Source organism: Artemia franciscana, chromosome 13, assembly GCF_032884065.1.
Source record: "Artemia franciscana chromosome 13, ASM3288406v1, whole genome shotgun sequence".
In the NCBI taxonomy this organism is placed as follows: domain Eukaryota; kingdom Metazoa; phylum Arthropoda; class Branchiopoda; order Anostraca; family Artemiidae; genus Artemia; species Artemia franciscana.
This window is the reverse complement of record NC_088875.1, coordinates 10,642,930-10,670,632: the sequence shown is the minus strand read 5'-3', so window position 1 is coordinate 10,670,632 and position 27,703 is coordinate 10,642,930. Positions and strand designations below refer to the sequence as shown.

Sequence of the window (27,703 nt, the reverse complement as noted above, 5' to 3'; positions counted from 1 at the left end):
TTATGTGTATCTGTTTTAATTTTCATTTGTATTTTTGTGTTTTTTTTCCATCAGCTACTCCATTTGTTATACTAGTATATAGTGTGGGTGAAAAATAAATAAATAATAATACAAACGATATGCTTTAAATTAATTCATGTGTTATATTATAGGTAAATTTGGATCCAACCAGGAAGGTTGTCGAATTTGGAATTTTGGATTATTCAAACAATCTTCAAGTTTTACCTTTTGAAGCCCCACAGGTAGTTCAAATTAGATTTTATTTAGATCTTTTCTATCTTACGCCCAGGTCGCTTCTGTCGATGAAAACGTCAAGTTTTGTGTTTTTTATGGAACTTGGTATCTACCAAGTGACATATAGCGATTGCAAATTCTGTCGGTCTGTCTGTCTGGCCTGGTTTTGCTACTTTAGGTCACTTCCCAGTAAGTTAGGACGGTGAAATTTGGAAGGCGCATCAGGAACGAGACCAGATTAAATTAAAAAATTGTCGTTTCCTCGATTCAACCATCTGAGGGGGGTGGGGGGACAGTTAAACCGGAAAAATTAGAAAAAATGAGGTATTTTTAACTTACGAACAGATCTTAATGAAATTTGATGTTTGGAAGGATATCTTGTCGCAGAAGTATCATTTTAAATCCCGACCGGATATACTGACATTGGGAGGAGTTGGGGGGGGGGACCAAAAATCTTGGAAAACGCTTAGAGTGGAGGGATCGGGAAGAAACTTGTAGGGAAAAATAAGCACAAGTCCTGGATACGTGATTGACATAACCGGAACGGATTCACTTTCTTTGGGGAGTTGGGGAGGGGGAGGGTTAATTCTGAAAAAATACAAAAAAATGAGTTATTTTTAATTTGCGAAGGAGTGATCGGATCTTAATGAGATTTGATGTTTGGAAGGATACCGTGTGTCAGAGCTCTTATATGAAACCCCGACCAGATCTGGTGACATTGGGAGGAGTTGAGGGGGAACCTAAAATGTTGGTAAACGTTTAGACTGGAGTGATTGGTATGAAACTTGGTTTGAAAAATAATCAAAAGTCTTAGATACATGATTTACATAGCTGGGACGGATCCGCTCTCTTAGGGGGAGCTGGGGGGAGGATTAATTCTGAAAAATTAGAAAAAATGAAGTATTTTTAACTTTTGGGTACCCGGGTACCCGGGGGGTACCCGGCTGACTGACCGTATTTCAAACAGTAGGTTGTACGAAAAGTGTGGTTCAATCCCGCTTTCTGGGGCTATAATGAAAGAAAGGTTGAGATGGCTAGGCCACGTTCTACGGATGAAGGATGACAGATTACCGAAGATTGTCCTTTTTGGCCAACCGTCTGGGGCTACACGGAAAGCAGGTCGTCCTTGTCTGGGTTGGGAGGATGTCATAAATAAAGATTTAAAGGAAATGGGAACTTCCTGGGAGGGTGTAAAGAGGGAGGCTTTAAATAGATTAGGTTGGAGGAGGAGCGTGCGTAGCTGTGTTGGCCTCAGGCGGCTTGGTGCTGCAGTGAGTTATTATTAGTAGTAGTAGTAGTATTTTTAACTTTGAAGGAGTGATTGTATCTTAATGAAATTTCATATTTAGAAGGACCTCGTAACTTATATCTCTCATTTTAAATCCCCACTGGATCCAGTGTCGTTGGGGGGGGGGGGACCGGAAATCTTACGAACGAGTGGTCAGATCTTACTGAAATTTGATACTTAGAAGGATTTTGTGCTTTAGATGGTATCCCACTTTAGTATGTATAATCGTTAATTATTTGTGTGTTTTATTTTCCTTGTTTGTACTCCTCTAGTGCATTTTTGTAATGAATCGAAAAAGGGCAAAACATTATTATTATTATTATTATTATTATTATTATTATTATTATTATTATTATTATTATTATTATTATTATTATTATTATTATTATTATTATTATTATTATTATTATTATTATTATTATTATTATTATTATTATTATTATTATTATTATTATTATTATTATTATTATTATTATTATTATTATTATTATTATTATTATTATTATTATTATTATTATTATTATTATTATTATTATTATTATTATTATTATTATTATTATTATTATTATTATTATTATTATTATTATTATTATTATTATTATTATTATTATTATTATCATTGTTATTATTATTATTATTATTATTATTATTATTATTATTATTATTATTATTATTATTGTTACTATTATTATTATTATTATTATTATTATTATTATTATTATTATTATTATTATTATTATTATTATTATTATTATTATTATTATTATATAGAAAAGCAACTATTTCAAGATTCCATCTTTTCAAGTTTCAAAAATTACACCTTAACTCTTGACTCTGATTGGTCAGGCTAAAATTTTATGCTTGAAAGCAGAACAATGTTCCACTCGAGAAATTAGGAACGGCACGCATGTTTGGCGTTGTAGTCGCATCTAATTTTTATTTTGTTGATAAGTGTGACTATAATGTGGCCCTAGCGTTAGATTTTAGCTCGAAGAATAAAATACAACTATCGTTTCTTTTTTGATTTGTACTTTGAATGTACTCAATAACCTTTATCTTGTAAAGTTCTAATGTGGGATTAATTTTATTACGCCCTAGGGAACACAAGAAAGGCAATGGGAGAACATGGAATGAAATGGGGAAGTAATCTTTCCTTGACACAGATTATGCTGATAATTTGAGCATCTTAGATGAATGTGTGAGCAAAATGGTTAAAGTTTTAGAGGTTTTGCGAGTTCAAGGAGCTAAAATAAGTTTAAAAACTAATGTTCATAAGACTAAGTCGCTATGGGTAGAAATAAGTGAAGATGAAGAGGTGACCTTGGATAACGAAAAGATCGATCAAGTGGACAGCTTCACTTACCTAAGTAATACTATTAGTTATGACGGTGGGTGTGGTGAAGATGCCAAAAGTAGAACAAATAAGTCCCAAGGTGTATTTCCACAGTTGAAAACAGTTTAGAAGAATAGGAAGATAAGTCTGCGAACCAAGATTAGAATATTTGAAGCTACAATGATGACAGCCGTCAAGTATGATTTTAAAGCATGGGTGCTCTAAAAAATGGAGGAAGATTCGCTAGATGTTTTCCAGAGTAATCGCCAATGGATTGTTTGGTCCGACTGACAGACCGTGTTTCAAACAGTTGACGGTACGAAATTTGCGGTTTAATCCCGCTTTCCGTAGCTACAATGAGATAAAAGTTGAGATGGCTAGGGCAGGTTCTGCGGATGAAGGATGACAGATGCTAAGATTGTCCTTTTCGGCCAACCATCTAGGGCTAAACGGATAGTAGGTTGTCCTTGGTTGGGGTGGGATGATATCGTAAGCAAAGATTTAAAGGAATTGGGAACTTCCTTAGAGGGTGCAAAGAGGGAGGCTTCGAAAATATTGAGATAGGGAAGGAGTGGGTGTAGCTGTGTTCTCAAGCCCTCAAGGGGCTTGGCGCTGCGATGAATTGTTAGCAGTAGTAGTATTAGCTATGCAATTTCAGTGCTCAAGCTTTAAAAAAATAACAGAAAAATATATTTACGATAATTCTCATCACGCATGCACTTAAACATTTATTTGCTAAACCATCTGACCTGCTGGCCAATATTTAATAAAGACTAATAAAATAATAACTACACAAGAAATTTGTAAGCTATGGGGGAAATCGTAAAATCAAGGGGAATATCTGCTATGGACATTATTTAAAATTTTGTACAATTGTCAGCCAGATTAAGAGAAATAACACATCACTTTCTTGGGTTAAATTAATAATGAAAATATAAGAATAAAAAATGAAGAATAAATAAATGAAATACAGAAAATAAAGAAAGTAAATAAAGAATAAAGAAATAGAAGAATAAATAAACATAGCGTTTACTCTTAAAAGGGTCATGAATAGAAAGCTCTTCTATATTTTTACTTGCAAGGTATTACTAAAAAGTAACCAGGTTTTAAGTATACTCATTCGTTTGCGTCTCCAGAAATTAAATTTCCTTGTATGTCCATGTATGGTGTTCTCATTTTAGCAGCTCTATTAGCTTCTAAAACCCTCAGTCATAGTAGCGACAATTATAGGTTGTTTTTATTTCTTGGTTTTGGATTTTATTTGTTTTAGGCTACTTTAGTTTTTATCTTTGTTTTATCAGCGTTGAAGACACCTGGTTTCATACAGGCGAAATATCCGTGCCGTTTTAGTTTTTATCATTTCTGTCTACTGGCCGTAGTCCCGTCTGTTTCTTTATTGTTGAAGTTTCTCCCTTTGTTGTTTCTTGCATGTCTGGAATTTTGGTTCTGCTTTCATTAGTCCGAAGTTAAAATCTTCCAGCCTGGTTTGGAATTCCTAAAACCAAAGAAAAAAAATCAGGTTTATTTAAGGCTACAGTGACGAAGGTGTTTAAGTACACTGTATTACAAAGCGTAGGAAAGAATAAAGCTATGCATTGTTAATATTAATCAAACAGATTGTGGTAACGAACTGTAAGTAAGGAGCCACCCGGCTCAATGCTAACAGATTTTCTAAAAAAAACGGAATTTTGATACCAATAGATACATCAAAAGTATTGGATTGTTATGCTAATTTTAAATATATAAGTTTCATCAAGTTTAGTCATACCCATCAAAAGTTACGAGCCTGAGAAAATTTGCCTTATTTTCAAAAAGAGGGAGAAATACTCCCCTAAAAGTAGAATCTTAATGAAAATCACACCATCGGATTCAGCGTGTCAGAGAACCCTACTGTACTGGTTTTAAATTCCTATCTGCACAAATGTGGAATTTGGTATTTTTTGCCAGACCATCATGGATGCGTGTTTATTAGTTTTTTCCTTTTTTCTCCCAGGGGTGATCGCTTCAACCCAGTGGTCCTGGAATTTCGTGAGAGGACTCATTAAATAAAAATTAACAGTTCTAGTTCCAGTTTTAAGTGACAAAAAGACTGGAGGACAACTAGACCCCCTCCCACGCTAATTTTTTCCCGAAGTCACCGGATCAAAATTTTGAGATAGCCTTTTTGTTCAGCATAGTCGAAATATCTAATAAATATGTCTTTGAGGACGACTTAATCCTCACAATCCCAGGGGGAAGGACTGCAAGTTATGAACTTTGCCCATTGTTTACATGTAATATTGGTTATTGATAAGTATACATACGTTTTCAGGGGGATTTTTTCTGGTGGGGGAAGTTGGGGGGATTGGGTTACATGAAAGGATCTCTCCATGGAGGAATGTTTCATGAAAGAAGATAATTTCTATGAAGGGATATCAGAAATTAAATTTAAAAAAACATGTTTTTTACACTGATAGTAAGGAGTAACATTAAAACTTAAAACAAACAGAAATTGTTACGTATATGAGGGGGTTCGCCCCCTCTTCAACATATCACTGTTTACGCTAAAGTATTTTAACAATTTCAAAAGAGCTATTTATTCTAATTAAATGGCATTTGTGATTCAGGGGTCGTTCTTAAAGAGATGGAACACAATTCGAACTTTAGCGTGAAGAGCGAGGTATTGACGAGGGGGCAAACTCCCTCATATTACGATATGTGGAAGTTCACCCCCTCGTCAGTACCTAGCTCTTTACACTAAAGTTCGAATTTTGTAAAATAATGGCCGATATAAGCAATAATTTGTTTGTGTTATTTTCCGGCTAATCTTAGCATTTAATCAAACAGTTCGTGGTAACGAACTGTAGTAAGGAGCGACCCGGCTCAATAGCAACCAAAACTCTAAAAAATTGAATTTTGATATCAATAGCTACATCAAAAGAATCGCATTTTAATTCTGATTTTAAATATACAAGTTTCATCAAGTTTAGTCTTACCCATCAAAAGTTACGAGCCTGAAAAAATTTGCCTTATTTATGAAAATAGGGGAAAACACCCCCTAAAAATCACACCATCAGATTCAGCGTATCAGAGAACCCTACTGTAGAAGTTTCAAGCTTCTATCTACAAAAATGTGGAATTTTGTATTTTTTGCCAGAAGACAAATCACGGGTGCGTGTTTATTTGTTTGTTTTTTGTTTTTTTTTCTTTTTCCCAGGGGTCATCGTATCGACCAAGTGGTCCTAGAATGTCGCAAGAGGGCTCATTCTAACGGAAATGAAAAGTTCTAGTGCCCTTTTTAAGTGACCAAAAAAATTGGAGGGCATCTAGGCCCCCTCCCACGCTCATTTTTTCCCAAAGTCAACGGATCAAAATTTTGAGATAGCCATTTTGTTCAGCATAGTCGAAAACCATAATAACTATGTATTTGGGGATGATTTACTCCCCCACAATCCCTGGGGGAGGGGCTGCAAGTTACAAACTTTGACCAGTGTTTACATATAGTAATGGTTATTGGGAAGTGTACAGACGTTTTCAGGGGGATTTTATTTTCTTTGGGGGTGGGGCTGAGGGGAGGGGGCTATGTTTGAGGATCTTTCCTTGGAGGAATCTGTCATGGGGGAAGAAAAATTCAAGGAAAAGGGCGCATGATTTTCTAGCATTATTATAAGAAAACAATGAAAAATAAACATGAAAACGTTTTTTCAAACGAAAGGAAGGAGTAGCATTGAAACTTAAAACGAACAGAGATTATTACGCATATGAGGGGTTCTAAAAATACTTTAGCATAAAGAGCGAGGTATTTAGGAGGAGATAAATACCTCGCTCTTTATGCTAAAGTATTTTTAGTAATTTCAACTATTTATTCTACGGCCTTTCTGATTCAGGGGTCATTCTTAAAGAATTGGGACAAAGCTTAAGATTTAGTGTAAAGAGCGAGGTATTAACGAGGATACAAACCCCCTTGTATACATAATAAAAATATAAGATTATGAAAGTTTGTTACGTAATTTGCTAATTTATAAGTTACGTATATTTTTTACTAATAAAAACGTTCGTTAAAAATTAAAAGTTCTAGTTGCCTTTTTAAGCAACCGAAAAATTGGAGGGCAACTAGGCCTCCTTCTCCACCCCTTATTTCTCAAAATCGTCTGATTAAAACTAAGAGAAAGCTATTTAGCCCAAAAAAGAATTAATATACAAATTTTTTATTTTAATAATTTATGTGCGGAGAGCCAAAACCAAACATGCATTAATTCAAAAATGTTCAGAAATTAAATAAAAAAAACTATTTTTTTTAGCTGAAAGTAAGGAGCGACATTAAAACTTAAAACGAACAGAAATTACTCCGTATATAAAATGGGTTGTCCCCTCCGCAATCCCTCGCTCTTTACGCTAAAGTTTGACTCTTTGCCACAATTCTACTTTTTAAAACAATTAAAAGCTTTAGCGTAAAGAGCGAGGGATTGCGGAGGGGACAACCCATTTTACATACGGAGTAATTTCTGTTCGTTTTAAGTTTTAATGTCGCTCCTTACTTTCAGCTAAAAAAATTAGTTTTTTTTTATTTAATTTTATCTAAAGCAGCTGCATAACTATGATTTTTATGTGATACCCAAAGATATTGTCTGTCTTCGATTTGTGGTTGTAATTAAATAAAAAAACAATTTTTTTTTGCCAACTGAGAGTAAGGAATAACATTTAAACTTAAGACGAAAATAAATTATAACGTATATCTTTTAAAGATCTTTTCTTTCATTCATTTCAAACATTTGAGAATTCCTCAGCTTGTGACTCTCATTTTCATAAAAATAGTTTCGACCTATTTGGCCGTTTTGTTACTATGCCTTACAAAATTAGTTTCGCAAATATCACTAATTTAAGTGACGTGGGAGAATCTTTCCATTGAGACATTTCTCGTGGGGGAAGGGAATTTTCCATGGAGGAGGAGCTGGATTGCCCGGCATTATTTAAAAAACCATAAGTAATTAAATGAAAAACAAGTTTTTTTTCAACTGAAAGTACAAAGCAACATTAAAACTTAAAACGACCAGAAAATATTAAGTATATGAGATGGGTTCCCTCTCCTCAGTATCTCGTTCTAACGCTATAGATTCTTTTTTTTAACTTTTAAAAGAGGTTATTATTCTAATTAAATAGACTTTGTGATTCGGGAATCATTCTTCAACAACTCAAACAAAAATCAAACTTAGTTTATTGTAAGGTTATTATTAGTTTACAAAAAGTAAAACTGATATGCAAATTTCGTTTTGATTATTCATGTACGGTGAGCCAAATTCAAAACTGCATTAATTCAAAAAGGTTCAGAAATTAAATAAGAGAAAAAGCATTTTTTTTTAACTGAAAATAAGGAGCGACATTAAAACAGAAATTATTCCGTTTTAGAAAGGGACTGTCCCCCTCTCAACGCCCCGGTCTTTACGCTAAAGTTTTTTGTTGTCCTATAAAGTAGAATTGTGAGAAAGAGTCAAACTTTAGCGTTGAGGATGGGACAGCCCCTTTGATATACGGAATAATTTCTGTTCGTTTTAAGTTTTAATGTCGCTCCTTACTTTCAGTTTAAAAACTTGTTTTTTTTTTAATTTAATTTTATCTTAAAAGAGAAAAGCGTCTGATGAGATACGGAAGATTAATGGCAACATTTGATTCAAGTCAGTCAACTTTTGAGCCGGCTATTGCCCAATTATAATTTCCTATCTGGCAGAAGAGACTGTTTGCCCATACATAAGGAAAAGATAAGAAGCCCATGGCGTCTGCTCATTTGGGAGGACTGAAAACAATAGGTTGTTAAGTTTCTTAACACCCTTCCCCTAAAATAGGATGTGGAGTTTCACCCCCGCCCAAAGAAAAACGTTTCCTAAAAGTCTCATTTCAATCCCCTAACCGAAAGACAAATAAATCCCCCAGTCATTGCTGAAATATTCATTAAAAGTAATCACCTCTTTATAAAATAAACTGTCAGTGTGCAATCTCCATAACTAGGAATACTCGCTTACTGGCGTAAAAAACATATGCTCTCTTGTGAGTATTTAAAACCCTACTGACTCTAATTGTTAAAGTACTACAGGAAACTGGTAACTGTTGTATAGCATTAAGTAATTTTTTTCAAATTAGTCATTGTTTGAGTGTTACGGATATGCACTAAGATGTATTATTTTATAGATATTTGATGATAGATGGCATAAAATACACTTTGGCGTGCACAGAGAGCGCGTTGTCTTATTTACCGACTGCGAATTTGCTAGCGAAGTTCAGCTGGATATAAGAGGCCCTATTGACACCAATGGAGAAATATCAATTGCTAAAGTGGCCGGACAACCAAGAACAATACCAATAGAACTCCAATGGATGGTGATGAGTTGTGACCCCACTAGACCTGAACGTGAGACCTGTGAGGAGCTGCCGGTAAGATCTTTGAAAACAGTCTAATTTAATCTATTAACTGAGAAATTAATTATTTAACTGTTTGTCTAATTTAATATCTAATTTAGATATCGCTTATTTTTAAATTAAATTAAGAAACTAATTTAAATAACTTCGAAGACCACACTGCCTTTCCATGACGAAAGTAAAACAGTTCAAAATAGGGATGATACCTTTTTATTGACAATGAATAGATATAAAATTATTTAACTGGATATTTCGAACACATATACAGTGTTCATCATCAGCAGTAAAAGTTTTACTGCTGATGATGAACACTGTATATGTGTTCGAAATATCAAGTTAAATAATTTTATATCTATTCACTGTCAATAAAAAGATATTATCCCTATTTTGAACTTTTTTACTTTCGAAACTAATTTAATTAATCCAATTAAGTTTCAATGAAATTAATTAATTCCAACTTTTTAATCATGATAAAGGAAAAAGAAACTATAGTAATTCTATATTTTACCAACAAAAAGTCTTTTCCTAGAAAGTTGAAGGAAATAGGCAATAAAGGGTTTTCTTCATAATCTGGGATAAAATGAAAGTTACAATTCCTATTCCATGCTGCTCTAGATCTTTATAAGCATGTTTCGAAAAGTGTCATTGATTTCAAAATGAGCAATAATAATTAAGCGGCGTCAATGAAAATACTCCCAAAAAGGTGTTTTTCAAAAATTTATGGGGAAGGTACAAAAAAAATTAGAAGGGCAAATAACTTCCCTGTCACCCCCCCCACCCTTCAATTGATGCCCCTGGCATAATTCTAGCCAAGACCATATTTTGCTTTTTAATATTTTACAATTAGAATCGTACTGGATTCAAAGAAAAACAATTCTGTTTTAGCAAGATTATTACAATCTAGGGAATTAATTACGTGTCAAAATTTGTGAGAAGTCGATAGGCAAACTCACACAATATGATCATGCTATATTTTCCACTTTGTAATTTTCAATAGCCAACAAATGTCAGTTTTTCGCCAGTTTTTCAGCAGTCATTTTTCATGTTTCATTAGTACCACTTATACTTATTCAATAATACTTTACTTTACTTATTCAATAATATTTCAGCCTGCTCAGGAGCAAATTCAGCCTCCGTGTACCGTGGCTTGCCCTCAGGGAGCTCCTGGAAACGATGGTCCAAGGGGGTATCCTGGTGAAAGAGGACTTCCAGGACAAAAGGGAGATCCCGGAATTCCTGGGTCAGCTGGTCTTTCAGGCCCACCGGGACAGAAAGGTGACCAAGGACTTACGGTGAGTTATCTATTTTAGATAAGTGTTGAAATTTTTTGCTTTTTTGTCAGTCTTTTTGTTAAACAAAGACTTGTGAACAAAGAAAGGCAAGTCTGCACCATTGTGAAATTTTGGAGGGAATGGAAAAACTTCCACCGATAATACTGAAGCAAAGGGAAAACACAGGAATTTGTGAATACCCTTAAAATAGAGTCACTTATAACGATGTGATTTTCACTAAGAATGCTTGACCTTCTGGGGATGTTCCCCGCTTATTCGGAAACAGGCAAATTTTTTCAGGCTCTAGCTTTTGACGAGTAAGACTTGATGAGTTATATATATTTGGAATCTAACTGTTCTTGTGGTTACGGAATTTTGATACCAATAGATAGATCAAAGAATCGGATTATAATGCCGATTTTATATGGATAAGTTTCATCAAGTTTAGTCTTACCCATGAAAAGTTTACGGGGGAGGATCTTTCCATGAAGGAGTTTATCATGTGGAAAATTATTTCCATGAAGAGGGTGCTGGATTTTCCAGCATTATTTAAATAAACAATGAGAAATTAAATAAAAAACAAGTTTTTTCAACTGATAGTAAGGAGAAACATTAAAATTTAAAACGAACAGAAGTTACTAAGTATATGAAATGGTTTGTTTCCTTCTCAATACCTCGCTCCTTACGCTAAAGTATTTTTAGTAGTTTCAGAACATAAATTAATTCGTAAGTTACGTATATTTATTACTAATAAAAACCTGCGTAAACAAAATTAAAGGTTCTAGGGCCTTTTTAAGTAGTCAAAAAATTGGAGGGCAAATAGGCCCCCTCCCTCACCCCTTTTTTTTGAAAATCTTCCGATCAAAATTTTGAGAAACTCATTTAGCCAAAAAAATGTGAAATTAAAATGTAAATTTCCTTTTAATTATTCACGTAGAGTGAGCCAAAATCAAAACCTGCATTGATTTAAAAATGTTCAGAAATGAGATAAAAAAAATTAAACTGAGGAGTGACTTTAGAACTTAAAACGAACTGAAATTATTTCGTATTTGAAAGGGGCTGTCCCCTCCTCAACGTGCCTTTAAGAAGTTTGACTTTTTCTCACAATTCTACTTTTTGAAATAATAAAAAGCTTTAGTGTAAAGAGTGGGACGTTGAGGAGGGGATAGCACCTTTCATGCACTTTCAGTTAATTTTTTTTTCATTTAATCAGCATTTAAAATCAATTCTTTTGATGTATTATTGTTAACAGAATTATGTTTTTTAGAGTTTTGAACTACTATTGGGCCTAATTGCTCCATAGTAGTTTGTTTCTGTTCCTTAAACCTGTCCCTGTAAAATTGAATAAAAAAACAAGTTTTTTGAAATGAAAGTAAGGAGCGACATTAAAACTTAAAACGAACAGAAACTACTCCGTATACGAAAGGGGCTTTTCCTCCTCGACACCCCGCTCCTTATGCTAAAGTTTTTTATTGTTTTAAAAAGTAGAGTTGCGAGAAAGAATCAAACTTTAGCGCAAGGAGCGGGGTGTCGAGGAGGAAAAGCCCCTTTCATATACGGAGTAATTTCTGTTCGTTTTAAGTTTTAAGGTCGCTCCTTACTTTCATTTCAAAAAACTTGTTTTTTTTATTTAATTTCTGAAAGTTTTTGAATTAATGCGTGTCTGATTTTGGCTCTCCGTACATAAATTATTAAAATGAAATTTGCATATTAATTCTTTTTTTGGCTAAATGGCTTTCTCTTAGTTTTGATGAGACGATTTTAATAAAAAAGGGGTGGGGAAGGAGGCCTAGTTGCCCTCCAATTTTTCGGTTACTTAAAAAGGCAACTAGACCTTTTAATTTTTAACGAACGTTTTTATTAGTAAACAAAATACGTAACTTAAGAATTAACTTACGTAACAAACTTTTATATTCTTATATTTTTGATTATATATATGAGAGGGTTGGTCCCCTCGTTAATACCTTGCTCTTCACACTAAATTTTGTTTTGTCCCAATCCTTTAAGAATGACCCCTGAATCAGAAAGGCCGTAGAATATATAGTTGAAATTACTTAAAAATTTTTTAGCATAAAGAGCGAAGTATTTATCTCCTCCTAAATACCTCGCTCTTTATGCTAAAGTATTTTTAGAACCCCTCATATGCGTAATAATCTCTGTTTGTTTTAAGTTTTAATGCTTCTCCTTACTTTCAATTGAAAAAACTTTTTCATGTTTATATTTTCATTGTTTTTTTTATAGTAATGCTAGAAAGTCCTGCGCCCTTTTCATTGATTTCCTCTTCCCCCATGAAATATTCCTCCAAGGAAAGATCCTCCCATATAGCCCCCTCCCCTGAACCCCACCCCCAAACCAAAAAAATCCCCTTGATAACATCGGTACAATTCCCAGTAACTATTACTGTATGTAAACATTGGTCAAAGTTTGTAACTTGCAGCCCCTCCCCCAGGGACTGTGGGGGGTAAGTCATCCCCAAAGACATAGTTATTATGGTTTTCGACTATGCGGAACAAAATGGCTATCTCAATTTTGATCCGTTGACTTTGGGAAAAAAAATGAGCGTGGGAGGGGGCCTAAGTGCCCTCCTATTTTGTTTGTCACTTAAAAAGGGCACTAGAACTTTTTATTTCCGTTAAAATGAGCCCTCTTACAATACTTTAGGACCACTTGGTCGATACGATGACCCTGGGGAAAAAAACAAAAAACAAAAACAAATAAACACGCACCCGTGATTTGTCTTATGGCAAAAAATACGAAATTCCATATTTTTGTAGATTGGACCTTGAAATTATTTCTATAGGGTTCTCTGATACGCTGAATGCGATGGTGCGATTTTCGTTAAGATCCTATGACTTTTTGGGGGGTGTTACCCCCTATTTTCCAAAATAAGGCAAATTTTCTCAGGCTCGTAACTTTTGATAACAAAGACTAAATTTGATGAAACGTATATATTTAAAATCAGAATAAAAATCTGGTTCTTTTGATATATCTCTTAGCATCGAAATTCCGTTTTTTAGAGTTCCGTTTATTATTGAGCCGGGTCGCTCCTTACTACAGTTCGTTACCACAAACTGTTTGATTCCCATATTCGGTTAAATTTCACTCTAGTTGTTATGGGAATATTCCAACCCGCTTGGAAGTGCGTCAAGGTGGTGTTCTTTCACCGTATCTTTTCAGTATTTGTATCCGCAGTGTGTTATACAAAATTATGCCCTTTCTTTTTTGTAATTTGGTAAATGTCTCTTGTATTGCATATGCGGATGATATACTTCTAGATCTAGCCTCTCGAATTCCGTATCATCTATTTCAAAACTGTTGGTCTGTCATTGAATATTGATAAGTGTGAGTACCTAGTCTTTAATGCAAAGTCTATGCCCATTTGAAATCCGCGTTCTAACTTCTCCATCCATTGTGTCTCTGATTTGCGGCGGTCAAGCATTCATATTTATTGGAATCTACTAGCTTCTAGGATCAATATTGTACGGCATATTAAAGAAAACTTAAAGCGGGTTATGGTAAAATAGTAGCTAATCGTGGTCATTATTATCGAAAAGCGCTTGCATTGCTATACACCAGATTTTGCGACCATTCAATACTTTTCCTATCTGGTATTTCACCTATCCTGAAAAAAAGACAAGATCTGGCTGAATTGTGTATATTATATTTCCGCTATTGTAAGTTTCTGTTTCATTTACCCCGGTCTTATAGGAAAAAGAAAATAATTCGGTATTTCGGGGCTTCTGACATTATTACTCCTTTGCGGAAGTTAGGCTCAAAATTGGAAAAGGATTATATTTTTTCTCTGGGCCCCTTCCACCTCTTAGTTCGTTTATTTTCCCGTTAGTTTTCACCTGTTTTCGCTTTATAGTTGTGTTATCTCTTAGCAGTTCTTTCGTGTTAGCAGTTTCGAGTTATGGTTGTGGTATATATGTTTTATCGCTCGTATAGTTGTGTTATTTTCAAATTATACTCCATAATAGAGAGGCTCCAAACACCCAGCATTGTATATTAAGCTCTGAATTTGACGTTTTTTTTTTCTAACGTGACCAGATTCGTCCTGCGCCCTTTTCATTGAATTTTTCTTCCACCATGACATATTTCTCCAAGGAAAGATCCTCCCACATAGCCCCCTCCCCTCAACCCTACCCCCAAAACCAAAAAAATCCCCCTGAAAACGTCTGTACACTTCCCAATAACCATTATTATATGTAAACACTGGTCGAAGTTTGTAACTTGCAGCCCCTCCCCCAGAGTCTGTGGGGGAGTAAGTCATCCCCAAAGACATAGTTATTATGGTTTCGACTATGCTGAACTAAATGGCTATCTCAAAATTTTGATCCGTTGACTTTGGGAAAAAAATGAGCGTGGGAGGGGGCCTAGGTGCCCTCCAATTTTTTTGGTCACTTAAAAAGAGCACTAGAACTTTTTATTTCCGTTATAATGAGCCCTCTTGCGACATTCTAGGACCACTTGGTCGATACGATGACCCCTGGGAAAAAAAAAAAACAAAAACAAAAAAAAAACAAATAAACACGCACCCGTGATTTGTCTTCTGGCAAAAAATACAAAATTCCACATTTTTTGAAGATAGGAGCTTGAAACTTCTACAGTAGGGTTCTCTGATACGCTGAATCTGAAGGTGTCATTTTCGTTAAGATCCTGCGACTTTTAGGGGGTATTTCCCCCTATTTTCCTAAATAAGAAAAATTTTCCCAGGCTCGTAACTTTTGATGAGTAAGACTAAACTTGATGAAACTTATATATTTAAAATCAGCATTAAAATGCGATTCTTTTGATGTAGCTATTGATATCAAAATTCAATTTTTTAGAGTTTTGATTACTATTGAGCCGGATCGCTCCTTACTACAGTTCGTTACCACGAACTGTTTGATAGTTTCATTTCCTTAAAAATTTTGTTTCCACTAACTGTTTGAAATGGAACGTTTTGTATTTTCTTTTTGTCAAAAGATCATGAATGTATGTTTAATTTCGATGATTCAAAACAGTCAGAAATTAAATAAGTTTTTTTTTCAACCAAAAGTAAAAAACAATATTAGAACTTAAAATGAACAGGAATTATTCTGTATATGAGGGGTGTTTCCCCTCTCTCGTCCCTTGCTCGTTAAAGTTGTTTTTTTGTCCTAATTTCTTAAGAAAGACTCCTGAAACACAAGGCCTGTCCCATTTGAATGAGAAGCGTAAAGAGTGAGGGATAAGATTCCCTCCTTTGCGGAATAATTTATTTTTGTTTTGGTTTTAATGTTGCTTCTTCTGAACTTCCAGCTAAAAAAACCTTGCTTATTTTGCTGATACAAATCTTGAACATTTTTAAAGCGACAGCAATTTATTTTTCAATCATACATGCCTAACATACTAAATATAAAAATAAGTGGCAGAGCGACATGCTCGTTTTGCTCAGCAAAGTTTGCAAATAGACAATATCCACAAACCATTTTATGGCCCTGTCAAAATCTGATGGAACCGGACCGCCGCCAAAATGCGTTTGAAATTAAAAATTCTTGAATATGTTTTCCTCCGTTGCTTAAGTTTTTGGGAATTATGGAAATATTTGTTATAGCCAACTATTTTAATGGAGTGGAAATGGAGATGTTTTCACAGCGCAACTTTTTGATGGACTAAAAATGGAAATGTTTTCAAAGCGCGACTTTTTGATGGACTAAAAATGGAGATGTTTTCAAAGCACAACTTTTTGATGAACTAAAAATGGAGATGTTTTCACAGCGCAATATTCCGATCGACTAAAAATGAGATGTTTTCAAAGCACAACTTTTTGATGACCTAAAAATGGAGATGTTTTCGCAGCGCAACTTTTTGATGGACTAAAAATGGAGATGTTTTTAAATTTTACATAGTCATTGAGACCAATTTTTGGCTTAAAATATGTGCTTTGGGTGTATCAGCATTTGTTTCGATTGTTGTGACACATATGGAACTTGACCTTGTATGTTTGAAAGTGGTGTCATGACTCTGTTACGAACATGATTTAGCGACCATTTATGATATTTTAAAAGCTGTTTCTAAAAAAAAAATATTTACAGGGCCTTCAAGGGCTTCCAGGTCTGCAAGGTGCCCGGGGACCAGTTGGTGCCACCGGCCCACAAGGCGTTAGAGGCGAACCAGGATCGAAAGGAAATTCAGGAGAAAATGTAAGTATGATTGTAATTTGTTGGCATAGAGTGATCTAGAATTTTTACCCAAAATGGTGCCACGATCATGCTGATCCTGAAGATTAATCGGAAAGTTTTTCTTTTTTTCCTTTTACTTTTTGCTCTTTTTCTTTCAACTTTCATTTTTTTTTCTTTTGTCATTTGCTATGACCCATTTGAAGTACCATATACGGTACTTAAGTGCTATAAGTGGGATCACTTACTATATACTAGAAGGTGAAAATATAATTGCTATTTGATATTAATTACGACTAAAATACGTATCTTATAACTTTGTGCTGTTTCTCAACGCACGCAGGAGGAGGAGGCTCATTGATGCCTTGCTTCCAAGGATATCTAGCCTATTATTTTCAAGTAATTTACCTGTTTTCTTATTTTTTTTAATCTAATTTTAATTCCCTCTGGAAATTCACCTTTGTCTATGACAGAAACTCATGCGTGTGTACCAAGTCCCATGCCCCTTTTAATCTTCATAGAACACTCTTATAAATAACATCCAGTTCAATATATTTTGATGCTTGATTAATCAAAACAAAAATAGGTTTGTTTTCTTATTTTATAGGTAAAATATTCAGCTTTAAGGCTTTAAGAATTTTTTGCGACCTTCTATCCAGTTTGATTTTTTTCTAACCTTAAAGGGGACTTTTGAAATTGCGAACGATTAAGAAAGAAAAAAGAAAGAATATTTGCCATATTCAATTCATTTCGTTTGTAAAAGAATATAAATACATTGCAATATATCCATAAAAATATCCCGATGAAAAGTATAGCTAGCAGTAAAACAGCCTATCAGAGAGTTTATGAGGCTGAGTTCTCAATCCCCCCGCCCCATCCATACTAGGTGCAAGACCCAAAATTGACAATTAGTGAGACTGTTTTGCAACATTCGGTAAAATATGGCTCCTCACAGACAAAAACAAACTTTCCGAACCTTAAACTCCCCTCTCTAGGAAAGTTATCACAGATTACCAATCTGTTATCCTGAAATTTTTACTTGATGGTGGTAAATTAAAAAAAAAAGGTTTATTGCGGAAAATATATGAAAAAATGTCAAACATCATTTTTTTTTTTACAAAACCATCCTGTTAACTTTCAGAAATTTTTGGTGCAATCAGTGACAAAAAGGTGAGTAAAAGATTTGAAGGTTATGGAGTTACAATATCAAGAGTAATAGGATGCACAGCTTAGATACCAACATACAGTTATGAAAACCCCTATCTTGCCCATGAGAAGCTTTGGTAGAGAGCTCTGAACTTGGTGCCTCCTCCATGCCCGCGCTCCGACGCGTAGATCATACTACAAAACCATAGGTGGAAGCACAATTTCGTTTTGTTGCTTACCCAGCTTAGATACCAATATTGGTTATCTCAGCTGTGCTGCCTGTTTCCTGTCTCCAGCCGCTAGCATTGCTACCGCGCACTGTGTTTTAGAAATAGTTTTCATGACTGTTTTCATAACTGTATTGGTATCTAAGTTGTGACAGGACGCAACAGGAAAGCAATGCTAAAACAACCACCCACACACAGTTTTTGCAATATCTGTTTTGTTACTCAGAAACTGAAAAAAAAGTGTTTGAAAATACCGTATCCTTCATTTTTTTAAAAGGAAAGAAAGAAACAAAGAGAAAATTCACATAAAAGAAATTTTATTGAATAAGTTATTTTGTTACAAAGGAATTCTAGAAACGGTTAGTACGTATAGAACTTAATTTGTTAAAGGTAATGGGTGACGAGGTGTAACCGACTATTGTTTGAGCATGAAGCAAGAATTTTCAATGAATTCTTGCTCCAGCATTTTTACTGGGTAGGGGGGGGGGCAAGAGGGGTCCATATCCGGATAGTCTAGAGGTATGGGCTATTTAAGTTATTTTCTCCAAATTATTGTGGGCAACTGCCCCTAATACCGAATCTAAGGTCTTACAAAGTCTTTGAAAGACTGAAGGTCTAAGATAACTTGTCTACAAATAGGGGCTAATTTATAACTTGCTTAGTAATTATAGCTCATTAATTAATTCAAATACTAGTTAATATTTTTATATTAGTTAATATTTTAATTCTTAAACTAATATTTTGGTTAAAACTGAAATTTATATTTATGGTCAATCTCGGCTGTGGTGAAATCGAAGGACTATTGTTGGGGCATGAATCAAAAATTTTATAGATTAAAAACTCAAGAATATAAGCCAAAATATTTACCTTAATATGTTTATATCTTAATACCTTAATATGTTTAGTATGTTTGCATACGATTGATAGAATAAAACAAGCCAAAATATTTACCTTAATATGTTTGCATACCGTTTGGCAAAACAGAACTTTACTATTAGTGTAATTGAAATTTAGTATGCAGTGACTATATATATAACCTTTCATACGAATAAAGCTATTTTTTGTAAACACTTTGTTTGGTAAGTTTCTCTTTACTTTTGTTTAAATATACATTTAGGTTTTTTTTATAGATATTCGTCGGGTATCTGGTAGCTTAAAATTTCGTAATATAGGTAAAGACTAACGTTTTTTGTACCCAGAGGCATAGAATTAGTCAAAACAAATCACAGATCTAAGTCAGCAAAATTAGTGTTCCTCACTATCTTCATAGTTCTGTTTCAAGTTCATAGTTCTCTGTTCATAGTTCAAGTTTCAAGATTCTGCTGAATTTTAAAGCATACTTTGCAGACCACCTGCTAAGTTTTAGCTGAACTTTTCTATAGCAGTGGATATGAAATGGTTAATTTAATGGGTTCTAATCTTTTTTTTTCTTTTGGCTACTTATAAAATATCTGTTATACTATTTTGTCTAAATTATAGGGTGAGCCTGGACAGCCAGGTCTAAAAGGAGAAAGAGGCAGTCCCGGTATTCCTGGACAACCAGGGACGAGAGGACAACAAGGACCACCAGGAAATGTAGCAACTGTTCAAGGTCCTCCTGGACCTGTAGGCCTTCCTGGACAAAGAGGAGAGCCGGTAAGTTAAAATACGTTGAATTATAAATATGAACAGAAATTACGATTTAGGTTTTTTTCTCCCTTTTTCTACTAGAAAATTCAGATAACGAACCCAGACCTAAAATGCTAACAGAGATGTCTGATTTGGTAGCGGCTCCAATCAAATCAAACTAAAGGTCCTCGCCTTAACAATGATGCCTACATGCAAATTAACATCACATAGATCGCACATAAATCTCCACACACAGCTCCACTCCAGATGAAAAAAAGTTTAGCCATCACAAGAACTACTGTTCTGTTATACTGTTTTTTAATTTTTGAAAAAAAAAAATATTTAGTCACAGCTCGATCACAGTTGTTACTATTCAGGGTTAAAATTGTACAAAGTATTGACGATAAGGATTTTTTTACTTGCCAGTCAGTGGGAACAACACATCACCAATTGGCAAACATTCGGTAGATTTATATGACGAATGGTAACTGATTCTAGGTTAATGAAAAAAAAAAAACAATCTTAAATAGTGCTATATAAAGAACATTCTAACATATATACTGTTTTTTAATTTTTGAAAAAAAAAATATTTAGTCACAGCTCGATCACAGTTGTTACTATTCAGGGTTAAAATTGTACAAAGTATTGACGATAAGGATTTTTTTTACTTGCCAGTCAGTGGGAACAACAAATCACCAATTGGCAAACATTCGGTAGATTTATATGACGAATGGTAACTGATTCTAGGTTAATGACAAAAAAAAACAATCTTAAATAGTGCTATATAAAGAACATTCAAACATATATACTGTTTTTTAATTTTTGAAAAAAAAAAATATTTAGTCACAGCTCGATCACAGTTGTTACTATTCAGGGTTAAAATTGTACAAAGTATTGACGATAAGGCGTTTTTTACTTGCCAGTCAGTGGGAACAACAAATCACCAATTGGCAAACATTCGGTAGATTTATATGACGAATGGTAACTGATTCTAGGTTAATGACAAAAAAAACAATCTTAAATAGTGCTATATAAAGAACATTCAAACATATATACTGTTTTTTAATTTTTGAAAAAAAAAATATTTAGTCACAGCTCGATCACAGTTGTTACTATTCAGGGTTAAAATTGTACAAAGTATTGACGATAAGGATTTTTTTACTTGTCAGTCAGTGGGAACAACAAATCACCAATTGGCAAACATTCGGTAGATTTATATGACGAATGGTAACTGATTCTAGGTTAATGACAAAAAAAAACAATCTTAAATAGTGCTATATAAAGAACATTCAAACATATATACTGTTTTTTAATTTTTGAAAAAAAAAATATTTAGTCACAGCTCGATCACAGTTGTTACTATTCAGGGTTAAAATTGTACAAAGTATTGACGATAAGGCGTTTTTTACTTGCCAGTCAGTGGGAACAACAAATCACCAATTGGCAAACATTCGGTAGATTTATATGACGAATGGTAACTGATTCTAGGTTAATGACAAAAAAAAAACAATCTTAAATAGTGCTATATAAAGAACATTCAAACATATATACTGTTTTTTAATTTTTGAAAAAAAAAATATTTAGTCACAGCTCGATCACAGTTGTTACTATTCAGGGTTAAAATTGTACAAAGTATTGACGATAAGGATTTTTTTACTTGCCAGTCAGTAGGAACAACATATCACCAACTGGCAATCATTCGGTAGATTTATATGACTAATAGTAACTGATTCTAGGTTAATGGCAAAAAAATCAATCTTAAATAGTTCTATATAAATAGCATTCAAACTTATATACTGTTTTCTTAATTTTTCAAAAAAAAAACATTTTAGTCACAACTCGGTCGCAGTTGTTACTATTCAGGGTAAAAATTGTACAAAGTATTGACGACAAGGCGTTTTTTACTTGCCAGTCAGTGGGAAAAACAAATCATCAACTGGCAAACATTCGGTAGATTTAAATCGCTAATGGTAACTGATTCCAGGTTATTGGCAAAAAACAATCTTAAATGGTGTTATACAAAGAACATTCAAACTTATACACTGTTTTTTTTTAATTTCTCAACCTTTTTTATTTTATTATACCATTAAATTGCTTTATTAAAGTAAATAAAGTATTTTTTACTACAGTTACTATTGAATTTTTAGTTCAAGAGGCTTTTTATTTATTTATTCTTTATTTACCGAACATATGAATCATTAACAACAGCTGAAACTCTTAGGGACTTTTTAGAAAGATAAAAACTACAAGTATATTTGGAAAAGGTTTATATTTTGCTATGGGGAAATTTAAATAACTACTGATTACTGGTAATTGGTAACTTGTTATTGGCAAAAGATAATCAAGTGTCCTTGGAAACGCAGGGTTTTTATGTACTTACGCATCTTGTGTTACCAGATTTGAAAATTTGACCCCAAATGAAAGATATTCTACAAGCCCCTTATTCTTGTAAAACTTTCTTCACTTTGAATTATACTTAAATGTCTAATATGCTTAATATTGTTGTAATTAAAATGAGTCTATGGGAATGTAAGAGCAAGCGACACTTAAAACTCTAAACAGTACAAAGTATAAACAGGACAGTACAAAGTAAACTTCAAAAATGTTTGGGTATTTTGGCTTGTAAGTTTGGAAATATTTATCAACAGCAAAAATGAAAAGAGCAAACTAGACTAACGACTAAGAGATACAAAAAAAAATAAAAGATGAACAATGCTGGAAGTAAGAAAATGAAGAAGGAAAAGAAAAAAACTGTATAGGAAATACAGACACAGACATGATAGCTGTTTTGAAAATGATTCAGGCCAATGTTACATAGCTTCTTTATAATGGCAACATAGCATTATCCATCTGTTACTTGTATGTCCGTATTTTTATGAATAGAAGTTATTCATTTATGAAGTGTTTTCATTTTAATGCCCTTGGTATTTTATCAATATTTCAAGGTTCACTTGCAAAAATCCGAAGCTTCGAAACCAATCGTAAGTAGACGTTTACTTTTTGAGAATAATGAGAGATTTATAAAACCCAACTTTATCTGATGAAAAATCAGTTTTGTGTCTATTTAATTATCTACCAAAGAATATAGGAATACAGAGTCAGTATCATGCAATTACTAATTATTGTGACAATAAGTTGATTTTTCATTTTATGGAATCGTAAATACAAGCCCACAAACTATCTTTCTTTTCACACAGGGTGTACAAGGGCCTGAAGGTCCAATGGGCCCAAGAGGAACTCCTGGAGATGAAGGAAGACCCGGCCCTCCAGGAAAAGATGGTGCAACTGGAGGGTTTGGCCCCAAAGGAGAACTTGGTGAAAAGGGAAGTACTGGATCTCGTGGACCTCCAGGTCCCCAGGTAAACTGACTTTAATTTTAATAATACAAAAAAGAGAAACAAGTTAATATAGTGGGGCTACTTATTAGTTTACTGCTAATATAGTATCTTAAATGTCATGGAGAAGTGTTTTTGTTCTGAATAGTGTTGTTTTTATTTGCCAGAACATCAATAAAATCCCCATAAGAACTGAGATTACTCAAAAAAAGTAAGTTGAAAATGAGTAAAGCAAAATCAAAATTACGATAAAATAAAAAAATGAACGAAGAAAAAGAAAAAAACTTAGTTATAAAAATTGAGATTTGTAAAAAAAAAAAAAAAAAAAAAAAAAAAAAAAAAAAAAAAAAAAAAACACCTTCTGAAATCCGTGTTCTGTAGGTGGTTCTCCGTCATCCCTGTGCAATTTTTTTTTTACAAAAATTGTACAAATTCATTTCCACCAACAATTGTTTGCGAATATAATTTAGCAGTTGCAAAGCTTTCGGAAAATGAATGCTGATGAAATTTGTTACGCAAGATCTAACAAACATTCAGAGTATGAGATTAAACTCCTTTATCAAACAGTTCATGGTAACGTACATAACTGTGGTAACGTACGTGGTAAATGTAAGTAAGGAGCGACCCGGCTTAGCAGTAACTGAAGCGGAATTAGATACCAATAGATACATCAAAAGAATCAGATTATTATGCTGATTTCAAATAGATAAGTTTCGTATATTTAAAATCAGTATGAAATAGTAACTTTTAATCCTACTTATCAAAAGTTACGAGCCTGAGAATATTTGCCTCGGAAAAAGGGGGGACCCCTACAAGTCATAGAATCTTAAGGAAAATCACACCATCAGATTCAGCGCATCAGAGAATAGAACTTTTGAGTTTTCAAGCTCCTATCTGCAATAATGTGGAATTTTGTATTTTTTTTTGCTAGAAGAATGATCACAGATGCGTGTTTATTGTTTTTTTTCTTCTTCTTCCCAAGTTTGGTTGTATCGAACCAGGGGTCCTAGAATACTGCTAGAGGGCTCACTCGAAGAGAAATTAAAAGTTCTAGTGCCCTTTTTAAGTAACTAAGAAAATTTGAGAGTAACTTGGCCCCCTCCCACGCTAATCTTTTCCCAAAATCAAGGATCAAAATTTGAGATGGATATTTTGTTCAGCATAGTCGAAAAATCTAACAACTATGTCTATGAGGATGACTTAATCCCCTACAGTCCTCGGCGGATGGGGTGAAAGTTGTGAACTTTGCCCATTGTATACAGACGTTTTCAGGGTTTTTTTCTGGTGAGGGGTTGGGGGGAGAAGGTTACGTGGGAAGATCTTTTTACGGAGGAATTTTTATGGGGGAAGGGAATTTTCCATGAAGGAGGCGCCAGATTTCCCAGCATTATTTAAAAAACCAAATCAAGCTTAGGTTATTGTCAGGTTATTAGTGGGTTGAAAAAAGTAAAACTAATATGCAAATTTCGTTTTAATTATTTATGTACAGTGAGCAATCTTCAAAACCTGCATTGATTCAAAAAACGTTCAGAAATTAAATATAAAAAAACAAATTTTTTAAACTGAAAGTAAGGAGCGACTTAAAATTTAAACGAACATAAATTATTCCGTATATGAAAAGGGCTGTCCCCTCCTCAACGCCCCACTCTTTGCGCTAAATTTTGACTTTTTTTCACACGCTAAAGTTTGACTCTTTGCCACAATTCTACTTTATAAAACAATAAAAGACTTAACGTAAAGAGGGACGCATTGAGGAGCGGACAGCCCCTTTCATATATGGAATAATTTCTGTTCGTTTTAAGTTTTAATGTCGCTCCTTATTTTCAATTAAAATAAAGATGTGTTTTTATTAATTTTTTAGCTTAAGAAATAATACCTATATTATGCCTTTTTAACCTTTAAATGCTGTTTAACTCTTTCAATTACTGTTTTCTGTTTATAGTTTAGACCTATATTTTTTAATTTCACTTTCTTTAAGCTGCTTTGACAAATAGTTGGTAACAAGTATTTTAAGTATTTAATAGTAAAAGTTACGATTCTTTGAATCCACAAAAGGGTGAAAACTGCTGTGAGAGCAGAAAATGCCTTATGTGTTGAGAAAAACAAGCATATTTCAAATACATTTCTAATTAACATACCGACAACCAAAACACCTTCTGCACTTATAGCTCAAACACTCGTATACCCCACCAGTTGCCCTCCCCCAATTGCCGTTAGTATTCGTACTCAATATGTTAAAGATAAAAAACCAGGATTTTAATTGAAATATTTTGAAATTTAATTTTTCAATATTTTAGGGCCCTCCAGGACCACCAGGTGTCAGCATTGGTGCTGGTATGACTGCTCCAGGACCACAAGGTTTACAAGGTCCACCAGGTGATCCTGGAATGCCAGGGTCTCCTGGATCACGTGGTGTTCCTGGGGAGAGAGGAGAAAGAGGAGATCGTGGAGCTCCAGGGGAAAAAGGTACGATTTACTGGGATTTTGCTGAGATCTGTTAAACTTTTTCAGATGTGAATATATGTGATATAGTTGTTTTTCTTCTTGTTCTCAACAATGCTTTACTGTAAAAAAAAAAACTATTATGGACATTATGGACTATTTATTATGGACTATATTATGAACTACTAAGAACAGTAATAAATGTCAGGTAATGAATATAGCATTGGACTCTACAATCCCTATCAGCGATGATGATCTTCATTTCATGGCCCTTCATCCAGGAAGTGCAATGGAGGGCTGGGGACCAGCCATCCTTTTCCTTTTGAAATATTGTTTCCTTTTCCTTTTTATTCCTTTCCTTTTATTTCCTTCTTATTATTTATTTCCTTCTTTATTTCCTTATTTCATTATTATTTCGTTGTGAACCGCAGCTTGGCGGTTTTCCTTTTGAAGATTCAAGATTTTTATTTAAACTTCTGTAAAAAACACACACTATAAAAAAGGGTCAAGCCGGAGACACAAGGTCGATTGACAAAGACCCGGTAAAATAATATAGCACACCTATTTGACAGAAAAAAGAAACAAAAACAAATGCATAAAATAAATATCAATAAATACACGACTCACCACTAGACGGGAACCCACCCACAAAACAACTGACACTCGGCAAATATCAATCCGAAAAACAAAACAAAACAGTGTGCAAGCGAGGTGACCGAGGGTGACCGATGACGCAACTAATTTGGAAAAAAAAAATGAGCCCACCTTATCAAGATCAAACAAACAAGTATTCACTTTAAGATTTTTTTTATCACTGATTCTTGAATTTATTAATAAGGATAGAATGAATTTGCTTTTTTATATTTGGGAGAGATTTACTGTAGTCAATATATGGTAGATAAAGATGCCATGAACCTATGATCGAGGAATATGGCGAGAACCGTGATCTCTCAGTGGTTAATTTCAGGTGTTGCATTCTCTATTTATTACGGGTTTCATAAACATGGTCAGGCTGCTCAGGGAAAAAATTTCTCGTACGAAAGTACGAAGGGAGTTCTGAGCGGTCATATTTTACCTTGAATAAAAACGAATGAAGACTGAATAATTCTGAAACAGGCAAAATATTAGTTAATAAATATATAGTTTCAGTTTTAGGTTTATTTGGATAGGAAGAAGGTGACGGTAAATATCTTTGAAAAATTCGAAGAGCCCGGTTTTGAAGAGTCTGTAACGGTTCTATATGATATTTGAATGTTGCTAAATAAATCAGGGGACAATACGTAAGATGGGAATGCACCAAGGCAAAGTAAATGAGTCGTAGAACTTCATAGGGGAACAAATGCTGAGGCCTCCTCATTACGCCAACTCCTTGGGCGATTTTAACGTGTGATCTATTACAATGTTCTTTATAAGATAGATTTTCATCAATAGTTATACCAAGATACCGGAGTGAAGTTACCCTTTGAATTCGAATATCTGTAGCCTGATCACTTATAATCGAAATTCCTTTTGCTTTGTGTCCAAGTCTTCTATAATGATGAATTTCGTTTTGGTGGCATTCAATGACAAAAAATTAGCTTTTAGCCATACAATCAGCTGGGAAAACATAATTTACAGCTTCTCTTTGACATCATCTTCCGACTTCCCAGCAAGTGTTGATGCAGTATCATTGGCGAAAAGGACATTCAGGCTGTCGGTTTCTGTTGCTGATGGAAGGTCATTTACTTATATTAGGAAGAGCAGTGGTCCCAGAATTGAACCCTGAGGAACACCAATATTGGGCAATAAGCATGGATCCGAAACTGTTTTATTGATAATTGTTACTTGGGATCGACCTGCTAGGTAAGATGCGATAAAATCATGCGCTTGTCCTCGTATCCCGCCATGGCTCAATTTAAATAACAATATTTCGTGACAAATCGTATCAAATGCCTTCTCAAGATCCAAAAAAAATCCTTGCCGGAATCATTTTTTTTTTATTAAGACATTCTTGAATAAATTGGACCATTGTCAGGATAGCGTCCTGCGTACTATGTCCCTTTCTAAGCCCATACTGGTTTTTTGAAAAATAATCATTCGAAATAAGAAAATTATACACTCGATTATAAAAACATCGCTCCATTAATTTAGAAAAGCCTGAAAGAATAGATGTTGGTCTGTAATTCGTGCAATCACTCCGGTCAGAGCTTTTATACAGTGGTATCACCTTTGCTTTCTTAAATGAATCCGGAAAAGTTCCTTGTTTTTTCTGTGAATTTGTAATTCGTACTGTTGTTAATTTCCTTG

General features: G+C 34.0%; 1 protein-coding gene across 1 annotated transcript in view; it reads left to right on the top strand.

Moving 5' to 3' along the window:
* The window catches only part of LOC136034504 (collagen alpha-1(I) chain-like), a 104,926-nt gene that overhangs the window by 42,889 nt on the left and 34,334 nt on the right, over positions 1-27,703 (top strand). Inside the window, exons 7-13 of the mRNA XM_065715723.1 lie at positions 153-242; positions 9,018-9,260; positions 10,355-10,537; positions 16,576-16,683; positions 19,512-19,667; positions 22,838-22,999; positions 25,273-25,441. Of these exons, the coding sequence (XP_065571795.1) occupies positions 153-242; positions 9,018-9,260; positions 10,355-10,537; positions 16,576-16,683; positions 19,512-19,667; positions 22,838-22,999; positions 25,273-25,441 (1,111 nt within the window). The remainder of the gene's footprint in view (positions 1-152; positions 243-9,017; positions 9,261-10,354; positions 10,538-16,575; positions 16,684-19,511; positions 19,668-22,837; positions 23,000-25,272; positions 25,442-27,703) is intronic.